Source organism: Scyliorhinus torazame, chromosome 2 (assembly GCF_047496885.1).
Source record: "Scyliorhinus torazame isolate Kashiwa2021f chromosome 2, sScyTor2.1, whole genome shotgun sequence".
Lineage (NCBI taxonomy): Eukaryota > Metazoa > Chordata > Chondrichthyes > Carcharhiniformes > Scyliorhinidae > Scyliorhinus > Scyliorhinus torazame.
Genome location: NC_092708.1, coordinates 260834374 through 260857822, shown reverse-complemented (window position 1 = coordinate 260857822; position 23449 = coordinate 260834374). Strand labels below are relative to the sequence as shown.

Below are 23449 nucleotides of genomic sequence, written 5' to 3'. Positions count from 1 at the left end.
GGTCAGGTTAAGGAAGGGATGGGTAGGACAGGTATTCCATTCGGGGCTGGAGGCGAAGAATAGAGGGGTGGCAATACTGGTGGGGAAGCGGGTGTCGCTTGAGGCCAAGAACATAGTAGCGGACAATGGAGGCCGATATGTGATGGTGAGCGGTAGGTTGCAGGGGACGGAGGTGGTATTGGTAAATGTATGCGCCCCGAACTGGGACGATGCTGGATTCATGAAACGGATGTTGGGGCGTATTCCAGACTTGGAGGTAGAGAGCTTGATAATGGGTTGGATTTCAACACGGTGTTGGACCCAGCATTAAATCGTTCCAGATCTAGGACGGGGAAGAGGCCGGCGGCAGCCAAGGTGCTCAGGGGGTTTATGGATCAGATGGGGGGAGTAGATCCGTGGAGATTTGCCAGGCCTTTGGCCAGAGAATTTTCTTTTTTCTCCCATGTACATAAGGCCTACTCCCGGATAGATTTTTTTGTTTTGGGCAGGGCATTGATCCCGAAAGTGGAGGGAACGGAGTATTCGGCCATAGCCATTTCAGACCACGCCCCGCATTGGGTGGAGCTAGAGCTGGGAGAGGAGAGGGACAAACGCCCATTGTGGCGGTTGGATGTGGGACTGTTGGCAGACGAGGAAGTGTGTGGGAGGGTGCGGGGGTGCATCGAAAGGTACCTGGAGGCCAACGACAACGGGGAGGTGCAGGTGGGAGTAGTATGGGAGGCGCTGAAGGCGGTGGTCAGGGGAGAGTTAATCTCCATCAGGGCTCATAGGACAAAGAGAGAGGGCAGGGAAAGGGAGAGGTTAGTGGGGGAGGTTTTAAGGGTGGACAGGAGATATGCAGAGGCTCCTGATGAGGGGCTACTCAGGGAGAGACGAAGTCTCCAGACGGAGTTCGACCTGCTGACCACAGGGAAGGCAGAGGCACAGTGGAGGAAGGCACACGGGGCGATATATGAATATGGGGAGAAGGCGAGTCGGATGCTGGCACATCAGCTCCATAAGAGGATGGCAGCGAGGGAAATAGGTGGAGTCAAGGATGACAGGGGAACTACGGTGCGGAGTGTGGTGAAAGTGAATGAGGCATTTAAGGCCTTTTACGAGGAGCTGTATAGGTCCCAGCCCCCAGGGGGGAAAAAGGGGATGCGACGAATCTTGGACCAACTGGGGTTCCCGAGGGTGGAGGAGCAGGAGGTGGCTGGTTTGGGGGCACCCATTTGGGTGGAGGAGCTGGTTAAAGGACTGGGGAGCATGCAGGCGGGGAAGGCCCCGGGGCCGAATGGGTTCCCGGTGGAGTTTTATAGGAAGTATGTAGACCTGTTAGCCCCATTGCTGGTAAGGACCTTCAATGAAGCAAGGGAGGGGGGGACTCTGCCCCCGACAATGTCGTATAGACCGATCTCGCTCCTCAACGTAGATGCTAAGTTGCTGGCAAAAATGTTGGCTACGAGGATTGAGGACTGTGTCCCAGGGGTGATTCACGAAGACCAGACGGGATTCGTAAAGGGTCGGCAGCTAAATACCAATGTGCGAAGGCTCCTAAATGTGATAATGATGCCATCGGTGGAGGGAGAGGCAGAGATTGTGGCAGCTATGGACGCGGAGAAGGCCTTTGACCGAGTAGAGTGGGAGTATCTCTGGGAAGTGTTGAGGAGGTTTGGGTTCGGGGAAGGGTTTATTAGTTGGGTTAAGCTCCTGTACAGAGCCCCGGTGGCGAGTGTGGTCACGAACCGGCGGAGGTCGGAGTATTTCCGGCTGTACCGAGGGACGAGGCAGGGGTGCCCCCTGTCCCCTCTGCTGTTTGCGTTAGCAATTGAACCTTTGGCCATGGCGTTAAGGGAGTCGGGGAAATGGAAGTGGGTGGTCCGAGAAGGAGAGGAACATCGAGTGTCGCTGTACGCAGACGACTTGTTGCTGTATGTGGCGGATCCAGTGGAGGGGATGGTTTTTTAAAAAATTTTAAATTAAAAAAATATATATTTTTATTAAAGTTTTCGAACACAATTTTTCCCCCTTACAAATCAACAAAAATGGTAACATGATAACTGATAGATAACATTGTTAAAATAAAATAGTGAACTAACAAAATAACACGAAATAGTGCTCCCCCCCGGGCTACTTGTGGAGGGGATGGTTGAGGTCATGCAGATCCTAAAGGAGTTTGGAGACTTCTCGGGCTATAAGCTCAATGTGGGAAAGAGTGAGCTCTTTGTGGTGCAGCCGGGGGATCAGGGAACGGGGATAGACGACCTACCGTTGAGGAGGGCGGAAAGGAGCTTTCGATACTAGGGGATTCAGGTAGCTAGGAGCTGGGGGGCACTGCACAAACTTGATTTGACGCGGGTGGTGGAACAGATGGAGGAGGACTTTAAAAGGTGGGACATGTTGCCACTATCGCTGGCGGACAGGGTACAGTCGATCAAAATGGTGGTTCTCCCGAGGTTTCTTTTTGTATTCCAATGCCTCCCAATTGTGATTACCAAGGCCTTCTTTAAGAGGGCAAGCAGGAGCATTATGGGATTTGTATGGGCGAGCAAGACCCCGAGGGTAAGGAGGGGGTTCTGGAGCGTAGCAGAGATAGAGGAGGGTTGGCGTTGCCGAATCAGGGTGGCTACTACTGGGCAGCCAACGTGGCGATGATCCGTAAGTGGATGATGGAGGGAGAGGGGGCGGCGTGGAAGAGGTTGGAGATGGCGTCCTACAAAGGAACGAGCCTGGGGGCGCTGGTGATGGCACCGCTGCCGCTCTCGCCGACAAGGTACACCACGAGCCCGGTGGTGGCGGCAACGTTAAAGATCTGGGGGCAGTGGAGACGACATAGGGGAGCGATGGGAGCCTCGGTGTGGTCCCCGATCAGGGATAACCATCGGTTTGTCCCAGGAAGGATGGACGGGGGGTTTCAGTGCTGGCATCAGGCAGGGATTAGAAGAATGGGGGACCTGTTCATCGACGGGACGTTTGCGAGCTTAGGGGCGCTGGAGGAGAAGTTTGGACTACCCCCGGGAAATGCTTTCAGGTATATGCAAGTGAGGGCATTTGTGAGGCGGCAGGTGAGAGAATTCCCGCTGCTCCCGGCACATGGGATTCAAGACAGGGTGATTTCGGGCGTATGGGTCGGGGAGGGCAAGGTGTCGGCGATATACCAGGAGATGAAAGAATGGGTGGCTTTGGTGGAGGAGCTAAAAGGTAAATGGGAAGAGGAGCTAGGGGAGGAGATTGAGGAGGGGCTGTGGGCTGATGCCTTAAGTAGGGTTAATTCCTCTTCCTCGTGTGCCAGGCTTAGCCTGATACAGTTTAAGGTAGTTCACAGACCGCATATGATGGGGGCAAGGCTGAGTAGGTTCTTTGGGGTGGAGGACAGATGTGGGAGGTGCTCAGGAAGTCCGGCGAACCATGTCCATATGTTTTGGTCATGCCCGGCACTGGAAGGGTTCTGGAAGTGAGTTGCGGGAACAGTATCTAAGGTGGTGAAAGTCCGGGTCAAGCCAAGCTGGGGGCTAGCACTATTTGGAGTAGTGGACGAGCCGGGAGCGCAGGAGGCGAAAGAGGCCGGCATTCTGGCCTTTGCGTCCCTAGTAGCCCGGCGAAGGATCTTGTTAATGTGGAAAGAGGCGAAGCCCCCAGCGTGGAGGCCTGGATAAATGATATGGCAGGGCTTATCAAGTTGGAGAGGATAAAGTTTTCCTCGAGGGGGTCTGCGCAGGGGTTCTACAGGTGGTGGCAACCGTTCCTAGACTATCTCGCGGAGCGTTAGAGGAAGGTCGGACAGCAGCAGCAACTCGGGGGGGGGGGGGCTTTTCTGGGGGTCATTTGAGCAAGAAAATACATGGACGATCCGGGAAACTGATATGTACAGGAGGAATCCAATGTACAAAGCTCTGTATCATATTGACTTGCCATGTTCATGTCTTGCTATGCGAGCTTTCTTTCTTTTGTGTTACGGGGACGGGGGTTTGTTTTGTATGGTTGAAAATTTTGTTAAAAATTCTTCATAAACATTTTTTTTTAAATAAAAGGAGGGAGGTGGTGTCATAGTGGTAATGTCGCTGGATAGAGACCCAGGATAATGATCTGGGGACCCGGGTTCAAATCCCACCACAGAAGGTGATAGAATTTAAACTCAATAAAATATCTGGAATTAAAAGTCGAATATCATGAAACCATTGTCGATTGTCGGAAAAACCCATCTAGTTCACTACTGTCCTTTAGGGAAGGAAATCTGCCATCCTTACCTCGCATGGCCTACATGTGACTCCAGACCCACAGCAATGTGGTTGACTCTTAACTGCCCTCTATAGGGCAATTAGGGATGGGCAATAAATGCTGGCACAGCCTAAGACGCCCATGTTCCATGAACAAACATTTAAAAATGCCTCTCTGATTGTTAGAAACACTACAGGTATGAAAAAGTTCTTCATGTTATTATCAGAAATTATGGCTCCCTGCAGAATCACACTGATAGTTCTTTCAACTGGAAAGTAAGTTACTCCTGTAATGTGGGATTACTTACCACGTCATGGATAGGATCTAAAGAATCCACTATTAGAAAGTCAGACACAAACTGGGAACACCCTTCCCAGTTGTACAGTTCCTCATGCTTCAGCAATGTTGGGCGGAGAGTGGTGCTTACAAATTTCTGTTGGCAAAAAGGAAAATGAACTTTTTGGCTTATTCTTATCATTTCTTGTTACTCATAAATTAGACATGTACTCATTCATTATCATATTCACTGTTTGGTTTAATATTTGTGTTCCTTCCATTCTACATTCATGTGCAGTGAAGGACTGCTACTGTATGTTGAAGTCACATTGGGTCTGGGGCCAGCAAAACTAAGCATAATAAGTCTGTCTTCTCACAGTCAGATAATTGAGGTCACCTCGGACAGAGAATAAAGTTTATTTGTGTTCACTGGGATTTCAGGCCACACAATTCAACCCACATTTGATCAGAAAGCACAACCTTTTGCTGAATTAGTGAATTCAGTCTGTCTGTGGACACAGAGCACAGTCTTTTTTATTTATTCATGGGATGTGATCCTTGAGGCTACAGAAGATGATGGAACACAACTCTACTACTGCTGATGGCCCACAGCACCTCATGGATGCCCAATTGTTGAGCTAGTAGATCTGTTTTGAACTATCTCACTGAACAGGGTGCTAGGCCACACAACATGATAGAAGATGTTCTCAGTGTGAAGTCGGTGCCTTGTCTCCACAAGGATGGTTACACCGCTAATACTGTCATAGATAAACGCATATGAGACAGGTAGATTGGTGTGGACAAGGTCAAGTAGGTGCTTTCTTCACCTGCTCACCACCTGCTGCAGGCCCAGTCTGGCAGATATGCCCTTCGGTACTCCACCAGCTGGGCCAATGATGGTGCGGCCACGAGAGTCCACGAGAGTCTTTGAGATGGGCATTGAAGTCCCTACCCAGAGTACATTCTGTGTCTTTGCTATCCTCAGTGCCTCTTCCAAATGGAGTTCAACATCAGCTAATGGTAGTCAGCAGAAGGTTCATTTTGACCTGTGACTTCAAGGGTTCCATAGTCAATAGATATATTTTTTAAAAACATTTTATTGAGGCATTTATAATTTTATAACAATAAACGGTACAAATACAAATCTAAACATAGTGCAAAAATCTCTCCATCTCTCACTAATCCCACCTACCCTAAACTCAAAGTAGCCCCCCCCACACTTTATTGCCTTTGCTGACAGTTTAGCTTTCCCCGAAGAAGTCGATAAATGGCTGCCACCTCCGAATGAACCCTAACGTTGACCCTCTCAAGGCAAACTTAATTTTCTCAAATCTAAGAAACCCAGCCATGTCGCTAACCCAAACCTGATTTTGGAGGCTTCGAGTCCCTCCACGCTAACATCCATAGTCAATGTCAAGGACTCCTAGGACCACTGTCATAAGAACATAAGAACTAGGAACATGAGTAGGCCATCTGGCCCCTCGAGCCTGCTCCGCCATTCAATGAGATCATGGCTGATCTTTGTGGACTCAGCTCCACTCTCCGGCCCGTACACCATATCCCCGAATCCCTTTATTGTTTAGAAAGGTATCTATCTTTTTCTTAAAAACATTTAAAGAAGGAGCTGGGCAAGGAATTCCAGAGATTCACAACCCTTTGGGTGAAGAAGTTCCTCCTAAACTCGGTCCTAAATCTACTTCCCCTTATTTTGAGGCTATGCCCCCTAGTTCTGCCCTCCCCGACCAGTGGAAGCAACCTGCCCGCATCTATCCTATCTATTCCCTTCATAATTTTATATGTTTCAATAAGATCCCCCCGCATCCTTCTAAACTCCAATGAGTACAGTCCCAGTCTACTCAACCTCTCGTCATAATCTAATCCCCTCAACTCTGGGATCAACCGAGTGAATCTCCTCTGCACTCCCTCCAGTGCCAATATGTCCTTTCTCAGGTAAAGAGACCAAAACTGAACACAATACTCCAGATGTGGCCTCACCAACACCTTATACAATTGCAGCATAACCTCCCTCGTCTTGAACTCCATCCCTCTAGCAATGAAAGACAAAACTCGATTAGCCTTCTTTTAAAAAAAATATATATTTATTAATGTTTTTTAACACAATTTTTCTCCCTGACAAACAATAACCACCGCCCCCCCCCCCACCGTAACAAAAAGAAAACGTGAAATCGCGCAGAGCAAGATATATTCATGGCAAAATGATATATTTACACAGCTTTGTACACAGGCCCTCACCCGTACGTGCCAGTTTCCCCAACCCTTCACGTTATCGCTTGCTCATCCACCTTCCCAGGCAGTAACCCCCCCCGCCCCCCCCCCCCCCAACGTTGCTGCTGCTGCTGACCGACCTTCCTCTAACGCTCTGCGAGATAGTCTAGGAACGGTTGCCGCCGCCTGTAGAAACCCTGCGCAGACCTCTCAAGGCGAACTTAATCCTCTCCAACTTTATGAACCCAGCCATATCATTAATCCAGGCCTCCAGGCTGGGGGGCTTCGCCTCCTTCCACATTAGCAAGATCCTTCGCCGGGCTACTAGGGACGCAAAGGCCAGAATGCTGGCCTCTTTCGCCTCCTGCACTCCCGGTTCGTCCACTACTCCAAATATTGCTAGCCCCCAGCTTGGTTTGACCCGGACTTTCACCACCTGAGATATTGCTCCCGCCACTCCTCTCCAGAACCCTTCCAGTGCCGGGCATGACCAAAACATATGGACATGGTTCGCCGGGCTCCCTGAGCACCTTCCACATCTGTCCTCCACCCCAAAGAACCTACTCAACCTCGCCCCCGTCAAGTGCGCTCTGTGGACCACCTTAAATTGTATCAGGCTGAGCTTGGCACACGAGGAGGAGGAATTAACCCTACCTAGGGCATCAGCCCACAGACCTTCCTCGATCTCCTCCCCCAGCTCCTCCTCCCATTTACAATTCAACTCTTCTACTCGCGCTTCCCCCTCTTCTTTCATCTCCTAGTGTATTTCCGACACCTTGCCCTCTCCGACCCATACAACCGAGATCACCCTATCTTGAACTTCTTGTGCCGGGAGCAACGGGAATGCCCTCACCTGTCGCCTCACAAAAGCCGTCACCTGCATATCTAAAGGCCTTTCCCGGGGGTAACTCGAACTTCTCCTCCAGTGCCCCTAGGCTCGCAAACGTCCCGTCGATGAACACTCCCCCATTCTTCCAATCCCCGCCCGATGCCAGCTCTGGAACCCCCCGTCCATCTTCCCCGGGACAAACCGGTGGTTACCCCTGATCAGGGACCACACCGATGCTCCCATTGCACCCCGGTGCCGTCTCCACTAGCCCCAGATCCTTAGCGTTGCTGCCACCACCGGGCTCGTGGTATACTTTGTCGGCGAGAGCGGCAGCGGTGCCGTCACCAATGCCCCCAGGCTCGTTCCTTTACAGGACGCCATCTCCATCCTCTTCCATGCCGCCCCCTCTCCCTCCATAACCCACTTGCGGATCATCGCCACATTTGCTGCCCAGTAGTAGCTCCCCAGGTTTGGCGCCAACCCTCCTCGGTCCCTACTGCGTTCCAGGAACCCTCTCCTCACTCTCGGGGTCTTACTCGCCCACACAAATCCCATAATACTCCTGCCTACTCTCTTAAAAAAGGCCTTAGTGATCACGATGGGAAGGCACTGAAACACAAACAGAAACCTCGGAAGGACCACCATTTTGACCGACTGCACTCTACCCGCCAGCGAGAGCAGTACCATGTCCCATCTTTTGAAATCCTCCTCCATTTGCTCCACCAACCTTGTCAGCTTCAGTTTATGTAGGGTCCCCCAACTCCTGGCTATCTAGATCCCCAGATACCGAAAGCTCCCCTCCGCCCTCCTCAGCGGTAGGTCCCCTATCCCTCTTTCTTGGTCCCCCGCCTGTAATACAAAGAGCTCACTCTTCCCTACATTGAGCTTATAGCCCGAAAACTCCCAAAACTCCCTTAGAGTCTGCATGACCTCCACCATCCCCTCCATTGGATCCGCCACGTACAGCAACAGGTCATCCGCATATAGCGACACCCGATGCTCTTCTCCCCCTCGGACCACCCCGCTCCATTTATTAGACTCCCTCAATGACATGGCCAATGGTTCGATCGCCAATGCGAACAACAGGGGGGACAGGGGGCATCCCTGCCTTGTCCCTCGGTACAGTCGCAAGTACTCCGACCTCCGCCGGTTCGTCACTACACTCGCCATCGGGGCTCTGTAAAGGAGCTTAACCCAATTGATAAACCCTACCCCGAACCCAAACCTACGCAGCACCTCCCAGAGGTACTCCCACTCTACTCGGTCAAAGGCCTTCTCCGCATCCATAGCTGCCACTATCTCCGCCTCTCCCTCCTCCGATGGCATCATTATCACGTTTAAGAGCTGCCGCACATTGGTGTTTAGTTGCCTGCTCTTTCCAAATCCCGTCTGGTCTTCATGGATTACACCCAGGACACAGTCCTCGATCCTCGTGGCCAGCACTTTTGCCAGCAACTTTGCATCCACATTGAGGAGCGAGATCGGCCTGTACGATCCACATTGCAGTGGGTCCTTGTCCCGCTTTAGGATCAAAGAAATTGTCGCTTCCGACATTGTCGGGGCAGGGTCCCCTCCTCTCTTGCCTCATTAAAGGTCCTCACCAGTAGCGGGGCCAACAGGTCTGCGTACTTCCTGTAGAACTCCACCGGGAATCCGTCCGGTCCCGGGGCCTTCCCCGCCTGCATGCTCCCCAAACCCTTGCTCAGCTCTTCCTACCCAATTGGTGCCCCCAAACCAGCCACCTCTTGCTCCTCCACCCTCGGGAATCTCAGCTGATCTAGGAATTGTCTCATCCCCTCTTCCCCCGCTGGGGGCTGGGATCTGTACAGCTCTTCATAAAAGGCCTTGAATACCTTGTTTATTTTCGTCGCACTCCGAACCGTGGCTCCCCTTCCATCTTTGACTCCCCCTATTTCCCTCGCTGCCATCCTCTTACGGAGCTGGTGTGCCAGCATCCGACTCGCCTTTTCCCCATACTCATAGGTCGCCCCCTGTGCTTTCCTCCACTGTGCCTCCGCCTTCCCTGTGGTCAACAGGTCAAACTCCGTCTGGAGCCGTCGTCTTTCCCCAAGTAATCTTTCCTCCGGGGCCTCTGCGTATCTCCTGTCCACTCTCAAAATCTCCCCCACTAACCTCTCCCTTTCCATACCCTCTGTCTTCTCCCTATGAGCCCTAATGGAAATTAGCTCTCCCCTGATCACCGCCTTCAACCCCCACCCGCACCTCCCCGTTGTCGTTGGCCTCCAAGTACCTTTCGATACACCCCTCACCTTCCCACACACCACCTCGTCCGCCAGCAGTCCCACATCCAGCCGCCACAACGGGCGTTGGTCCCTCTCCTCTCCCAGCTCCAGTTCCACCCAGTGCGGGTCATGGTCCGAAACGGCGACAGCCAAATACCCCGTCCCCTCCACCCTCGGGATGAGCGCCCTACCCAGAACAAAGAAATCTATCCGGGAGTAGGCTTTGTGCACATGGGAGAAGAAAGAAAATTCCCTGGCCTGCGGCCTTGCAAACCACCATGGGTCCACTCCCCCCATCTGATCCATAAACCCCCTAAGTACCTTGGCCGCCGCCGGCCTCTTTCCAGTCCTTGATTTGGAGCGGTCCAGTGCTGGATCCAACACTGTATTGAAGACCCCTCCCATTATCAGGCCTCCTATCTCCAGGTCCGGAATGCGCCCCAACATGCGCTTCATGAATCCTGCATCATCCCAGTTCGGGGCGTATACGTTTACCAACACCACCCACGTCCCTTGCAGCCTACCGCTCACCATTACATATCGCCCTCCATTGTCCGCTACAATAGTCTTGGCCTCAAATGACACCCGCTTTCCCACCAATATTGCCACCCCTCTATTCTTCGCGTCCAGTCCCGAGTGGAATACCTGTCCTACCCATCCCTTTCTTAGCCTGACCTGGTCCACCACCTTCAGGGGTGTCTCTTGGAGCATGGCCACGTCCGCCTTCAGTCCCTTTAAGTGCGCGAACACTCGAGCCCTCTTCACCGGCCCATTCAGGCCCCTCACATTCCACGTTATCAGCCGGATTGGAGGGGCTCTCAGCTCCCCCACGCCCCGCCGACTAGCCATCTCCTTTTCTGGGCCAGTCCCGTGTCCACGCCTCCATCACCCTCCAGTCCCCCAGAGGAGGGACCCCCATCCCGACCACCTCTTCTGTGTCCCATTCCCTTTCGGCCAGTGCAGCAGCAACCCTTTTTCCCCCCCTTTCCCCCTCCCCTCCCCCTGCTAGACCCCTGTCTAGCTTTTTTGCTCCCCCCATGTCACTCCCGTAAGTCAGCTGACACCTGCTGACCCCGGCATCCCCCGCCGTCCCATTGACCTCCCCGCGTGGGAATCTCCCAATCCATATGCATTCCTTCGTTCCCCTTCCCGCCTTTCCAAAGCCCGCTCCGCCCCCTCTGGCGCACCCCCTGTCGCGGCCTTGTCTCTCTCCCCCAGCCCATGTAAAATTTTTTGCGCGTGTTTGACCCCCTATATACAACAACCATCACACACCAAACCCCAAAACATCCCCCCCACTCTCACAAACCCTCAGTTAGAGTCCAACTTTTCGGCTTGTACAAAGGTCCATGCCTCTTCAGGCGTTTCGAAGTAAGTGTTGGCCCTTGTATGTGACCCACAGTCGCGCTGGCTGCAGCATTCCGAATTTCACTTCTTTCCGGTATAACGCCGCTTTGGCCCGGTTGAAACCCGCTCTCCGCTTTGCAACCTCCGTGCTCCAGTTCGGGTGTATTCGGATCTCTGCATTGTCCCACTTACTGCTCCGCTCCTTCTTGGCCCATCTCAGGACCCACTCTCTGTCCGTGAACCGGTGGAACCTCACCACCATCGCCCTTGGCGGCTCATTTGCCTGGGGCTTCGTCGCCAGCACCCAATGTGCCCCGTCCAACTCCAGCGGCCTCGAAGGGGCCTTCGTGCCCATCATCGCCTCGAGCATCGTGCTCGCGTATGCCCCGGCATCAACCTCCTCCACTCCCTCAGGGAGACCCAGGATTCGCAGATTCTTTCTCCTCGACCTGTTCTCCAGGTCTTCGAGTCTTCCCGCCCACCTCTTGTGTAGCGCCTCGTTCTGCTCCACTCTCACCGCCAGGCCCACGAGCTTGTCCTCGTTCTGACTGACTCTTTTCTGTACCGCCTGGATCTTAGCTTCGTGGACCTTCTGGGTGATCCCGAGTCCTTCAATTGCCGAAAGCATAGGTGCCAACATATCCTTGCGCATCTCCTCGCGCTGCTCCTCGAAGCAGCGCTTGATGAACTCCTGCAGCTCCTCTTTGTCCCTGGCCGCTGCCATTTTGTTTTCTTTCCCTCGCTTCTCCCGTTGCTCCAGTGCCGCTCCTTTGGCCGTTACACTTCTGGTCCGTTTCATAGAAGTTGGAGGGGGACCTCTCTCTTCCCTTCCCCACGGGCTGCGTCAAAAAAAACAGCTTTGGCCCGGTTGAAACCCGGTCTCCGCTTAGCGACCTCCGTGCTCCAGTCCGGGTATATTCTAATCTCAGCATTGTCCCACTTGCTGCTCCGCTCCTTCTTGGCCCATTTCAGGACCCTCTCTCTGTCTGTGAACCGGTGAAATCTCACCACCATCGCCCTTGGCGGCTCGTTTGCCTTGGGCTTCCTCGCCAGCACCCGGTGCGCCCCTTCCAGCTCCAGCAATCCCGGGGGGGGCCTCTGCGCCCATCAGCGCCCCGATCATTGTGCCCGCATATGCCGCGGCGTCGGCCCCCTCCACTCCTTCTGGGAGACCCAGGATCCTCAGATTGTTTCTCCTCGACCTGTTCTCCAGGTCTTCGAGTCTTCCCGCCCACGCCTTGTGTAGCGCCTCGTGCCGCTCCACTCTCACCGCCAGGCCCAAGAGCTCGTCCTCATTCTCACTCACTTTGTCCTGGATCTCCTGGATCTTCACCTCGTGGGCTTTCTGGGTTGCCCCAAGTCCTTCAATTATTGCCAGCATAGGCGCCACCATCTCCTTGCGCAGCTCCTCGAAGCAGCGCTTGATGAATTCTTGCATCTCTTCTTTGTCCCGGGCCGCCGCCATTTTGTTTGTTTTCCCCTCCCGCTGCTCCAGTGCCGTTTTTTTGGCCGTTTCGCTGCGGGTCCGGTCCATACAGGTTAGTGGGGGACCTCTCTCCTCTCTTCCCCACGGGTTGGCTGTGTGAAAAGTTCCGTTGGGGCTCTTCTATCGAGCCCGAAAGTCCGTCTTCGCGGGAGCTGCCGATTCGTGCGGCTTAGCTCCGCATAGCCGCAACTGGAAGTCTGTTTTATTACTTTCAATAACATCTGTAAACTTGTTACTGTGGTTCGTTCATTACCCTTTAACCTGTGGACTCAGCCCTAACACTATCTTGGAGAGGCACTCAGTACATGGTGAATGTCTGAGTGGCTTGCTGTTAGCTCTGTGCCCTGAGCTGTCTCCTGCTGGAATGAGCGGGAACTGTGGTGTTCCCCGTTTTATAGTGCGTGTGCCCTTGCTTGTGATTGGCTGTGATGTTGCGTGTGTGTTGATTGGTCCGTTGATCTGTCCATCAGTGTGTATGTGTGTTTGCACCATGATGTTTATCTGAATATCGTGACACACCCAAGTTAAAAGCCCATGGTGTTAAGGGTAAGATCCTGGCATGGGTAGAGGATTGGCTGACTGGCAGAAGGCAGAGAGTGGGGTTAAAGGGGTCTTTTTCAGGAAGGCATACGGTGACTAGTGATGTGCCTCAGTGGTCGGTGCTGGGACCACAACTTTTCACAATATACATTAATGAACTGGAAGAAGGAACTGAAGGCACTGTTGCTAATAAGAACTAGGAACAGGAGTAGGCCATCTGGCCCCTCGAGCCTGCTCCACCATTCAATGAGATCATGGCTGATCTTTTGTGGACTCAGCTCCACTTTCCGGCCCGAACACCATAACCCTTAATCCCTGTATTCTTCAAAAAACAATCTATCTTTATCTTAAAAACATTTAATGAAGGAGCCTCTACTGCTTCACTGGGCAAGGAATTCCATAGACTCACAGCCCTTTGGGTGAAGAAGTTCCTCCTAAACTCAGTCCTAAATCTACTTCCCCTTATTTTGAGGCGATGCCCCCTAGAGGCTATGCTTTCACCCGCCAGTGGAAACAACCTGCCCGCATCTATCCTATCTATTCCCTTCATAATCTTATATGTTTCTATAAGATCCCCCTTAATCCTTCTAAATTCCAACGAGTACAGTCCCAGTCTACTCAACCTCTCCTCGTATTCCAACCCCTTCAGCTCTGGGATTAACCTAGTGAATCTCCTCTGCACACCCTCCAGTGCCAGTACGTCGTTTCTCAAGTAAGGAGACCAAAACTGAACACAATACTCCAGGTGTGGCCTCACTAACACCTTATACAATTGCAGCATAACCTCCCTAGTCTTAAACTCCATCCCTCTAGCAATGAAGGACAAAATTCCATTTGCCTTCTTAATCACCTGTTGCACCTGTAAACCAACTTTTTGCGACTCATGCACTAGCGCACCCAGGTCTCTCTGCACAGCAGCATGTTTTAATATTTTATCATTTAAATAATAATCCCTTTTGCTGTTATTCCTACCAAAATTGATAACCTCACATTTGTCAACATTGTATTCCATCTGCCAGACCCTAGCCCATTCACTTAGCCTATCCAAATCCCTCGGCAGACTTCCAGTATCCTCTGCACTTTTTGCTTTACCACTTATCTTAGTGTCGTCTGCAAACTTGGACACATTGCCCTTGGTCCCCAACTCCAAATCATCTATGTAAATTGTGAACAGTTGTGGGCCCAACACTGATCCCTGAGGGACACCACTAGCTACTGATTGCCAACCAGAGAAACACCCATTAATCCCCACTCTTTGCTTTCTATTAATTAACCAATCCTCTATCCATGCTACTACTTTCCCCTTAATGCCATGCATCTTTATCTTATGCAGCAATCTTTTGTGTGGCACCTTCTCAAAGGCTTTCTGGAAATCCAGATGTACCACATCCATTGGCTTCCCATTATCTACCGCACTGTTAATGTCCTCAAAAAATTTAACTAAATTAGTTAGGCACGACCTGCCCTTTATGAACCCATGCTGTGTCTGCCCAATGGGACAATTTCCATCCAGATGCCTCGTTATTTCTTCCTTGATGATAGATTCCAGCATCTTCCCTCCTACCGAAGTTAAGCTCACTGGCCTATAATTACCCGCTTTCTGCCTACCTCCTTTTTTAAACAGTGGTGTCACGTTTGCTCATTTCCAATCCGCCGGGACCACCCCAGAGTCTAGTGAATTTTGGTAAATTATCACTAGTGCATTTGCAATTTCCCTAGCCATCTCTTTTAGCACTCTGGGATGCATTCCATCAGGTCCAGGAGACTTGTCTACCTTTAGCCCCATTAGCTTGCCCATCACTATCTCCTTGGTGATAACAATCCTCTCAAGGTCCTCACCTGTCATAGCCTCATTTCCATCAGTCACTGGCATGTTATTTGTGTCTTCCACTGTGAAGACCGACCCAAAAAACCTGTTCAGTTACACAGCCATTTCCTCATCTCCCATTATTAAATCTCCCTTCTCATCCTCTAAAGGACCAATATTTACCTTAGCCGCTCTTTTTTGTTTTATATATTTGTAGAAACTTTTACTATCTGTTTTTATATTCTGAGCAAGTTTACTCTCATAATCTATCTTACTCTTCTTTGTAGCTTTTTTAGTAGCTTTCTGTTGCCCCCTAAAGATTTCCCAGTGCTCTAGTCTCCCACTGATCTTTGCCACTTTGTATGTTTTTTCCTTCAATTTGATACTCTCCCTTATTTCCTTAGATATCCACGGTCGATTTTCCCTCTTTTTACCATCCTTTCTTTTTGTTGGTATAAACCTTTGCTGAGCACTGTGAAAAATCACTTGGAAGGTTCTCCACTGTTCCTCAACTGTTTCACCATAAAGTCTTTGCTCCCAGTCTACCTTAGCTAGTTCTTCTCTCATCCCATTGTAATCTCCATTGTTTAAGCACAAAACACTAGTGCTTGATTTTACCTTCTCACCCTCCATCTGTATTTTAAATTCCACCATATTGTGATCGCTCCTTCCGAGAGGATCCCCAACTATGAGATCCTGAATCAATCCTGTCTCATTACACAGGACCAGATCTAGGACCGCTTGTTCCCTCGTAGGTTCCATTACATACTGTTCTAGGAAACTATCGCGGATACATTCTATAAACTCCTCCTCAAGGCTGCCTTGACCGACCTGGTTAAACCAATCGACATGTAGATTAAAATCCCCCATGATAACTGCTGTACCATTTCTATATGCATCAGTTATTTCTTTGTTTATTGCCTGCCCCACCATAATGTTCCTATTTGGTGGCCTATAGACTACTCCTATCAGTGACTTTTTTGCCTTACTATTCCTGATTTCCACCCAAATGGATTCAACCTTATCCTCCATAGCACCGATGTCATCCCTTACTGTTGTCCGGATGTCATCCTTAAATAACAGATCTACACCACCTCCCTTACCATCCACTCTGTCCTTCCGAATAGTTTGATACCCTCGGATATTTAACTCCCAGTCGTGACCATCCTTTAACCATGTTTCAGTAATTGCCACTAAATCATAGTCATTCACGATGATTTGCGCCATCAACTCATTTACCTTATTCCGAATACTACGAGCATCCAGGTAAAGTACACTTATGTTGGCGTTTTTACCTCTGTTCTGAATCTCAACACCTCGATCAGTAACCTCTCCTAAGTTATATTTCCTGTTAATCTTTCTCCTAATTTTCCTTGTCGTTGAACCCACATCTTCATGTAACAACCTGCCGCGTCGCTTACCATTAATGTTTTCACTTCCCGTTTTATTCCTTTTAGTATTCCCGGTCCTATTCACTGAGCTCCCCTCAGTCACTGTACTTGTACTGTCGCCCTTTTTGATTTTTGGCTATGGCTTCTCTGCCTTACACTTTCCCCCTTACTGCCTTTTGTTTCTGTCCCTGTTTTACTACCTTCCAACTTCCTGCATCGGTTCCCATCCCCCTGCCACATTAGTTTAAACTCTCCCCAACAGCTCTAGCAAACCGCCCCCCCCCCCCTAGGACATCGGTTATCGGTTCCAGTCCTGCCCAGGTGCAGACCGTCTGGTTTGTACTGATCCCAGCTCCCCCAGAACAGGTTCCAATGTCCCAGGAATTTGAATCCCTCCCTCTTGCACCATCTCTTGAGCCACGCATTCATCCTATCTATCCTGACATTTGCAGATGATACAAAGATCTGTCGAGGGACGGTAGTATTGAGGAAGCAGGCGGGCTGCAGAAGGATTCGGGCAAGCTAGGAGAGTGGGCAATGAAGTGGCAAATGAAATACAATGTGGAAAAGTGTGAGGTTATGCACTTTGGAAGGAAGAATTTAGGCAGAGACTATTTTCTGAGATGGCGGCGAATCCCGTTGCCCGGGCGGCCTGGTGGGCTCGGTCCACATTGAAGTTTATATAATGTGCAGCCTGGGCATATAAGGCCTCCTTGGTGGTGCGGATGCACCTGTACACAGGCGTCTGCAATATCCCAGACAGATCCGCACTCGGCGCCTGGGAGGACCCGTGGCGTATAGGTTCAGGAAGACAGTCACCATGATGGCCACTGACAGCGGATCTCTTCCCCATACCCCTGCAGTACCAGGTGTGTCATAATGCGGCAGAAATCTCAGAATCGCAGAAAAGGTCCTTCGGCCCATCGCATCTGCACCGCCATATGAAAGGCATCTGATCTGCCAATCATAATCCCATTTGCCAGCACTTGGCCCATAGTCTCGAATGTTAAGACTTGCCAAATGCTCATCAAGGTACTTATTAAAGATGTGAGGCAACCGCCTCTACCACCCTCCCAGGCAATGTGTTCCAAACCGTCACCACCCTCTGGGTAAAAGTTTTCCTCAAATACCCCCTGAACCTCCCGCCACTCACCTTGAACTTATGCCCCCTCATAACTGACCATTCAACTAAGGGGACAGCTGTTCTCTATCCACCTTGTCCATGCTCCTGTGGTAGTCACCACTGTTGTATTGTATATAACGCATACGAGGGGTATTAAGGTCAGGCCCCTGTACTACAGGTACGGGGGTAGATCCCTGCCTGCTGGCTCCACCCAGTAGGTGGAGACCACTATGTGGGCTCTCCGAGCTGCAGCCATTTCGGCAGCAGCTGCGGGAGGCTACACATCTCTGCGTAATAAAGCCTCGATTACACTTTACTCTCGTCTTGTCGTAATTGATAGTGCAGCATCAATTTATTATGCAGAGATTTTACAACGATGGATCTCCGCATCAAGCCTGATCGCCTGCAGCTGCACCCTCAAGCAGACAATGGCAAGTCGGCCTTCGCACATTGGCTTTGAAGCATACATCGGATCTGCGACAGAACCACCCTCAGAGGCACAGAAGCTCCAGATCCTTTACACGCGGTTGAGCTCCGATATCTTTCCCCTCATTCGGGACGCGCCGACCTACGCTGAGGCCATGGGGCTACTGAAGGAGAACTACACTCAGCAGACCAACAAAATCAACGCCAGGCACCTCCTGTCCATGCGGCATCAGCTTCCCGGTGAGTCTGTGGAAGATTTCTGGCGTGCCCTGCACGTCCTGGTGAGAGACTGCGATTGCCAGGCCGTTTCGGCCGTTGAACATTCTGACCAGCTAGTTAGAGACGTGTTCGTTACGGGCATAGGGCCAGCCTACATCCGCCAGCGCCTCTTAGAAGGGGCTACCCTCGACCTCGCGGCGACCAAGAAACTAGCGATCTCGCTCACAGTCGCCTCACGCAATGTACAGGCGTATGCCCCCGACCGCATGACCCACCCCTCCTGGGCATCGTGGACCCCGCCAGCGAACACCCCATCGTGGACCCCATCAGCGACCGCCCCAACAACCCCAGACCTGCGCCGCGCGGCAGCCAACCAACTCCGGGGGACCCAAGTGCTACTTCCGCAGACAAAACACCCCCGGCAGCGCTGCCCGGCACGGGGCGCGCTCTGCAAGGCCTGTGGGAAGAAAGGACATTTCGCTGCTGTGTGCCAGGCCCGCTCGATCACCGCTATTGTCCCTGCAGCCCCCACGTACGACTCGTGGGCGGTGACATCTTCCTCGCCTCGGACCACATGCGGCCCGTGGGCGCCACCATCTTGCTCGCCTTACAACACGTGCAGCCCGTGGGCGCCGCCATCTTGCCTGCCTCAGGACACGTGCGGCCCATGGGCGCCGCCATCTTCCCCGCCTCAGGACCCCTGCTCATCGGCCACCTCATCGGGCCGCTCATCGCCTGCAACCGCCGCCGACCAGCCGCGTCTCGGCTCCATCACGATCAACCAGTCCCGACCGCACAACCTCGCGACCGCGTCGACGACAGTGAAGGTCGATGGGCACAAGCTTTCTGGACTTGAGGAGCACTGAGAGCTTCATCCACCCCGATACGGTAAGGCGCTGCTCCCTCATGGTACACCCCATTAATCAGAAAATCTCCCAGACCTCTGAATCCCACTCCGTGGCGATCCGGGGGTATTGCACTGCCGCCCTCACCATCCAGGGCGTAGAGTTCAGCGGCTTCCCTCTCTACGTCCTCCCCGACCTCTGCGCTGCCTTGCTACTAGGCCTGGACTTCCAGTGCAACCTCCAGAGCCTAACCCTGAAATTTGGCAGGCCCCTACCACCCTTGTCTGCGGTCATACAACCCTTAAGGTCGACCTGCCTTTTCTGTTTTCAAACCTCACCGCGGATAGCAAACCCGTTGCCACCAGGAGCAGACGGTACAGCGTCCAGGACAGGACCGTCAGCAGGTCTGAGGTCCAGCGGCTGCTACAGGAAGGTATTTTCAAGGCCAGCAACAGCCCCTGGAGAGCCCAAGCGGTAGTTGTGAAAACTGGGGAGAAAAACAGGATGGTCGTTGACTACAGTCAGACCATCAATCGGTACACGCAGGTCGATGCGTACCCCCTCCCACGCATATCTGATATGGTCAATCAGATTGCACAGTACCGGGTCTTCTCGACAGTGGACCTGAAATCTGCCTACCACCAGCTCCCCATTCGCAAGGCGGACCTCCCGTACACCGCATTTGAAGTGGACGGCCGCCTTTCCCAATTCCTTAGGGTTCCCTTTGGCGTCACTAACAGGGTCTCGGTCTTCCAATGGGAGATGGACCGAATGGTTGACCGGTACGGACTGCGGGCCAACTTCCCGTACCTGGATAAAATCACCATCTTCGGCCACGACCAGCAGGACCACGACGTTAACCTTTCCAAATTCCTCCGCACCGCTAAACTCCTCAACCAAACCTACAACAAGGAGAAGTGCATGTTCAGCACGAACCGATTAGCCATCCTCTGCTATGTGGTCCAGAACGGAGTGCTAGGGCCCGACCCGGATCGCATGCACCCCCTCATGGAACTCCCCTTCCCCACTGCCCCAAGGCCCTCAAACGATGCCTGGGCTTCTTCTCGTACTATGCCCAGTGTGTCCCTTACTATGTGGACAAGGCCCAGTGTTTTCCCCCTGACGGCCGAGGCTCACCAGGCCTTCAACCGGAACAAGGCCGACATCGCCAAGGCCGCGATGCACGCAGTCGACGAGACGCTCCCCTTCCAAGTCGAGAGCGATGCATCAGACATCGCTCTAGCTGCCACCCTCAACCAGGAAGGCTGGCCCGTGGCATTCTTTTCCCGCACCCTCCATACCTCCGAAATGCGGCACTCCTCTGTCAAAAAGGAGGCCCAAGCTATCGTTGAAGCAGTGCAGCAACGGCCGGTTGCCTTCATGTTCAACAACACGCAGCGGGGTAAGATCAAAAATGATAAGATCTTGAGGTGGAGGATCGAGTTCTCCACCTACAATTACGAGATTCTGTATCGCCCTGGTAAGCTCAACGAGCCCCCCAATGCCCTATCCCAAGGTACTTGTGCCAGCGCACAAGTGGACCGACTCCGGACCCTGCACGACGATTTCTGTCACCCAGGGGTCTCACGCTTTTATCACTTCATAAAGGCCCGCAATCTGCCCTACTCCATCGAGGAAGTCAGGGCTATCACCAGAGACTGCCAGGTCTGCGCGGAGTGTAAACCGCACTTCTACCGGCCAGACCGAGCGCACCTGGTGATGGCCTCCCACCCCTTTGTACGCCTCAGCGTGGACTTCAAAGGGCCCCTCCCCTCCACCAACCGAAACACGTACTTTCTTAATGTGGTCAACGAATATTCCAGATTCCCCTTCGCCGTCCCATGCCCCGATATGACATCTGCTACCGTCATCAAAGCCCTCAACACCATCTTCGCTCTGTTCGGTTTCCCCGCCTACGTCCACAGTGACCAGGGATCCTCATTTATGAGCGATGAGCTGCAGCAGTACCTGCTCAACAGGGGCACTGCCTCGAGCAAGACGACCAGCTACAACCCCTGGGGAAACGGGCAGGTGGAGCGGGAGAATGGGACGGTCTGGAAGGCCGTCCAGCTGGCCCTATGGTCCAGAAATCTCCCGGCCTCCCCGACGCTCTTCACTCCATTCGGTCGCTCCTTTGCACTGCGACTAACGAAACTCCCCATGAACGTCTCTTTGCCTTCCCCAGGAAGTTCACCTCCGGGGTTGAGCTCCCAACGTGGCTGGCAGCTCCAGGACCCGTCCTCCTCCGCAAGCACGTGCGACTACACAAGGCGGACCCATTGGTTGAGAGGGTACAGCTACTTCACGCAAACCCGCAGTACGCCTACGTAGCGAACCCCGACGGCCGCCAAGACACAGTCCACCTCAGGGAACTGGCACCAGCTGGGTCCCCACACATCCCCCCCCCCCCCCTCTGCCCCGGCGCCACCCACCCTCCCCCAAGCGCACCCCAACACAGCCCCCGCTCCAGGACGATCAGTCCTCCCCTTGGTCCCACCTGGGGATGAAGATGAGGTCGACACGCTCCCGGAGTCACCGACGACCGAACAGACGCCAAAATCGCCACCAGAACTGCGGCGCTCGCAATGACGAATCAAGGCGCCCGATCATCTGAATTTGTAAACTTTTCCTCAAAATGTTAAACAACTGAATGTAAATAGTTTTCCACCACCCCTGCTGGACTCTTTTTTAACAGGGGGTGAATGCGGTAGTCACCACTGTTGTATTGTATATACCGCATACGAGGGGTATTAAGGTAAGGCCCCTGTACTAAAGGTACGGGGGCAGATCCCTGCCTGCTGGCTCCGCCAAATAGGCGGAGTATAAATGTGTGGGTTCTCCCAGCTGCAGCCATTTCGGCAGCAGCTGCGGGAGGCTACACATCTCTGCATAATAAAGCCTCAATACACTTACTCTTGTCTCGTCGTAATTGATAATGCATCAGCTCCTCATAATCTTGTACACCTCGATCAGATCACCCCTCAATCTTCTCTCCTCCTGATAAAAACTCTATCCAACCTCTCTTCATAACTTAAATGTTCCATCCCAGGCAACATCCTGGTGAATCGCCTCTGCACCTGCTCCAGTACAATCACACCGTTCCTATAATGTGGCGAACAGAACTGCACACAGTTCACCAGCTGTGACCTCACCAATGTTCTATATAACTCCAACATGACTTCCTTGCTTTTGTAATCTATGCCACGATTGATAAAGGCAAGTGTACCATATGCCTTTTTCACCACCCTATTAACCGGCCAGCCTGCCTTCAGAAATCTATTTACAAACGCACCAAGGTCTCTGTTCCTCAGGACTTTCCAGTGTGGTGCCATTGAATATTTCCTTGTCAAATTGCTCCTTCCAAAGTGTAACACTTCACACTTTTCAGTATTAAATTCCATCTGCTACTTTTCTGCCCATTTGACCATCCTGTCTATATCTTCCTGTAACCCAAGACTCTTAGCCTCACCGTTAACCACCTGTCCTATCTTTGTGTCATCTGAAATGTTGCATGGTCTCCATGCTCAGCCGCAGTCATAGGCGACACGCTTGGTTAAGCAGGTCCTCAAATGACAGGCGCTGCCGATATACCGGAGGCCTGATGTGGTGCCCCCTTCCCACCTCATCCTGGCTTTTTGGACGGCCGGCTCTCCACCCTAACCAGCTGGCTCCTGTTCTGCAGGTTCCTCCCTGAGCAGCTCCTGTTCGTGCAGCCTCAGTGTGTCCGCAAGGGCTGCTGAGGCCAGGCAGATGCCAACCATTCATGGCGAGACTCCAAACTCCATTGTCTGCATGGGACAAAGGGCAGACCTTTTAGCATGGCACGTACCCCCGTGCCCATCTAGGTCCAGCGGGCTACACGGTGACCCTGGGTTGCACTGCCGCCCCTGCCCCTCATGTCCATCCTCCCTCCCAATTCCATCCTCAACGGTCATTCCTCCCGACACTCTGCCTTCCACACCGCACCCCTGGCCCCACCCGTGCCTGGCACGTGGGGGGGGGGCTCTAATCCCGCAACCCGTCCCTGCTGCCATGGGTACCGGTGGCTGGCTCTCCCATTATCTCCTCTGGTGGGGATATCCAGAAAATGGCAGCACCATTTTAATATTAATGTAAGATATTCATACATGAAATTAGGAAACATGTGTTCAGACAGAGTGTAGTGCAAATGTGAAACTCTCTATTTCAAAAGTCTGCGCCAATAATTTTCAAAACTGAAGTTGATAATGTTTATTGGGTAAAGGTATTAGGGAACATGGATCGAAGACATATAAATGGAATTGAGATACAGATCTTTTTATTACATATTTATTTATTTAATATATTTAGAGCACCCAATTCTTTTTGTTTGCCAATTAAGAGGCAATTTAGAGTGGTTAATCCAACTACCCTACATATCTTTGGGTTGTGAGGGTGAGATCCACGCAGACACAGGCAGAATGTGCAAACTCCAAACAGACAGGGACCCGGTGTTAGGATCGAACCCAGGAC

General features: G+C 52.2%; 1 protein-coding gene across 5 annotated transcripts in view; it reads right to left on the bottom strand.

Annotated features, from left to right (window-relative positions):
* Positions 1 to 23449, bottom strand: part of ccdc135 (coiled-coil domain containing 135) — a 303907-nt gene that overhangs the window by 204338 nt on the left and 76120 nt on the right. For all 5 annotated transcript variants that reach the window (XM_072486250.1, XM_072486255.1, XM_072486247.1 and 2 more), the window contains one exon: positions 4508 to 4633. In XM_072486250.1, coding sequence (XP_072342351.1) covers positions 4508 to 4633 — 126 coding nt within the window. The remainder of the gene's footprint in view (positions 1 to 4507; positions 4634 to 23449) is intronic.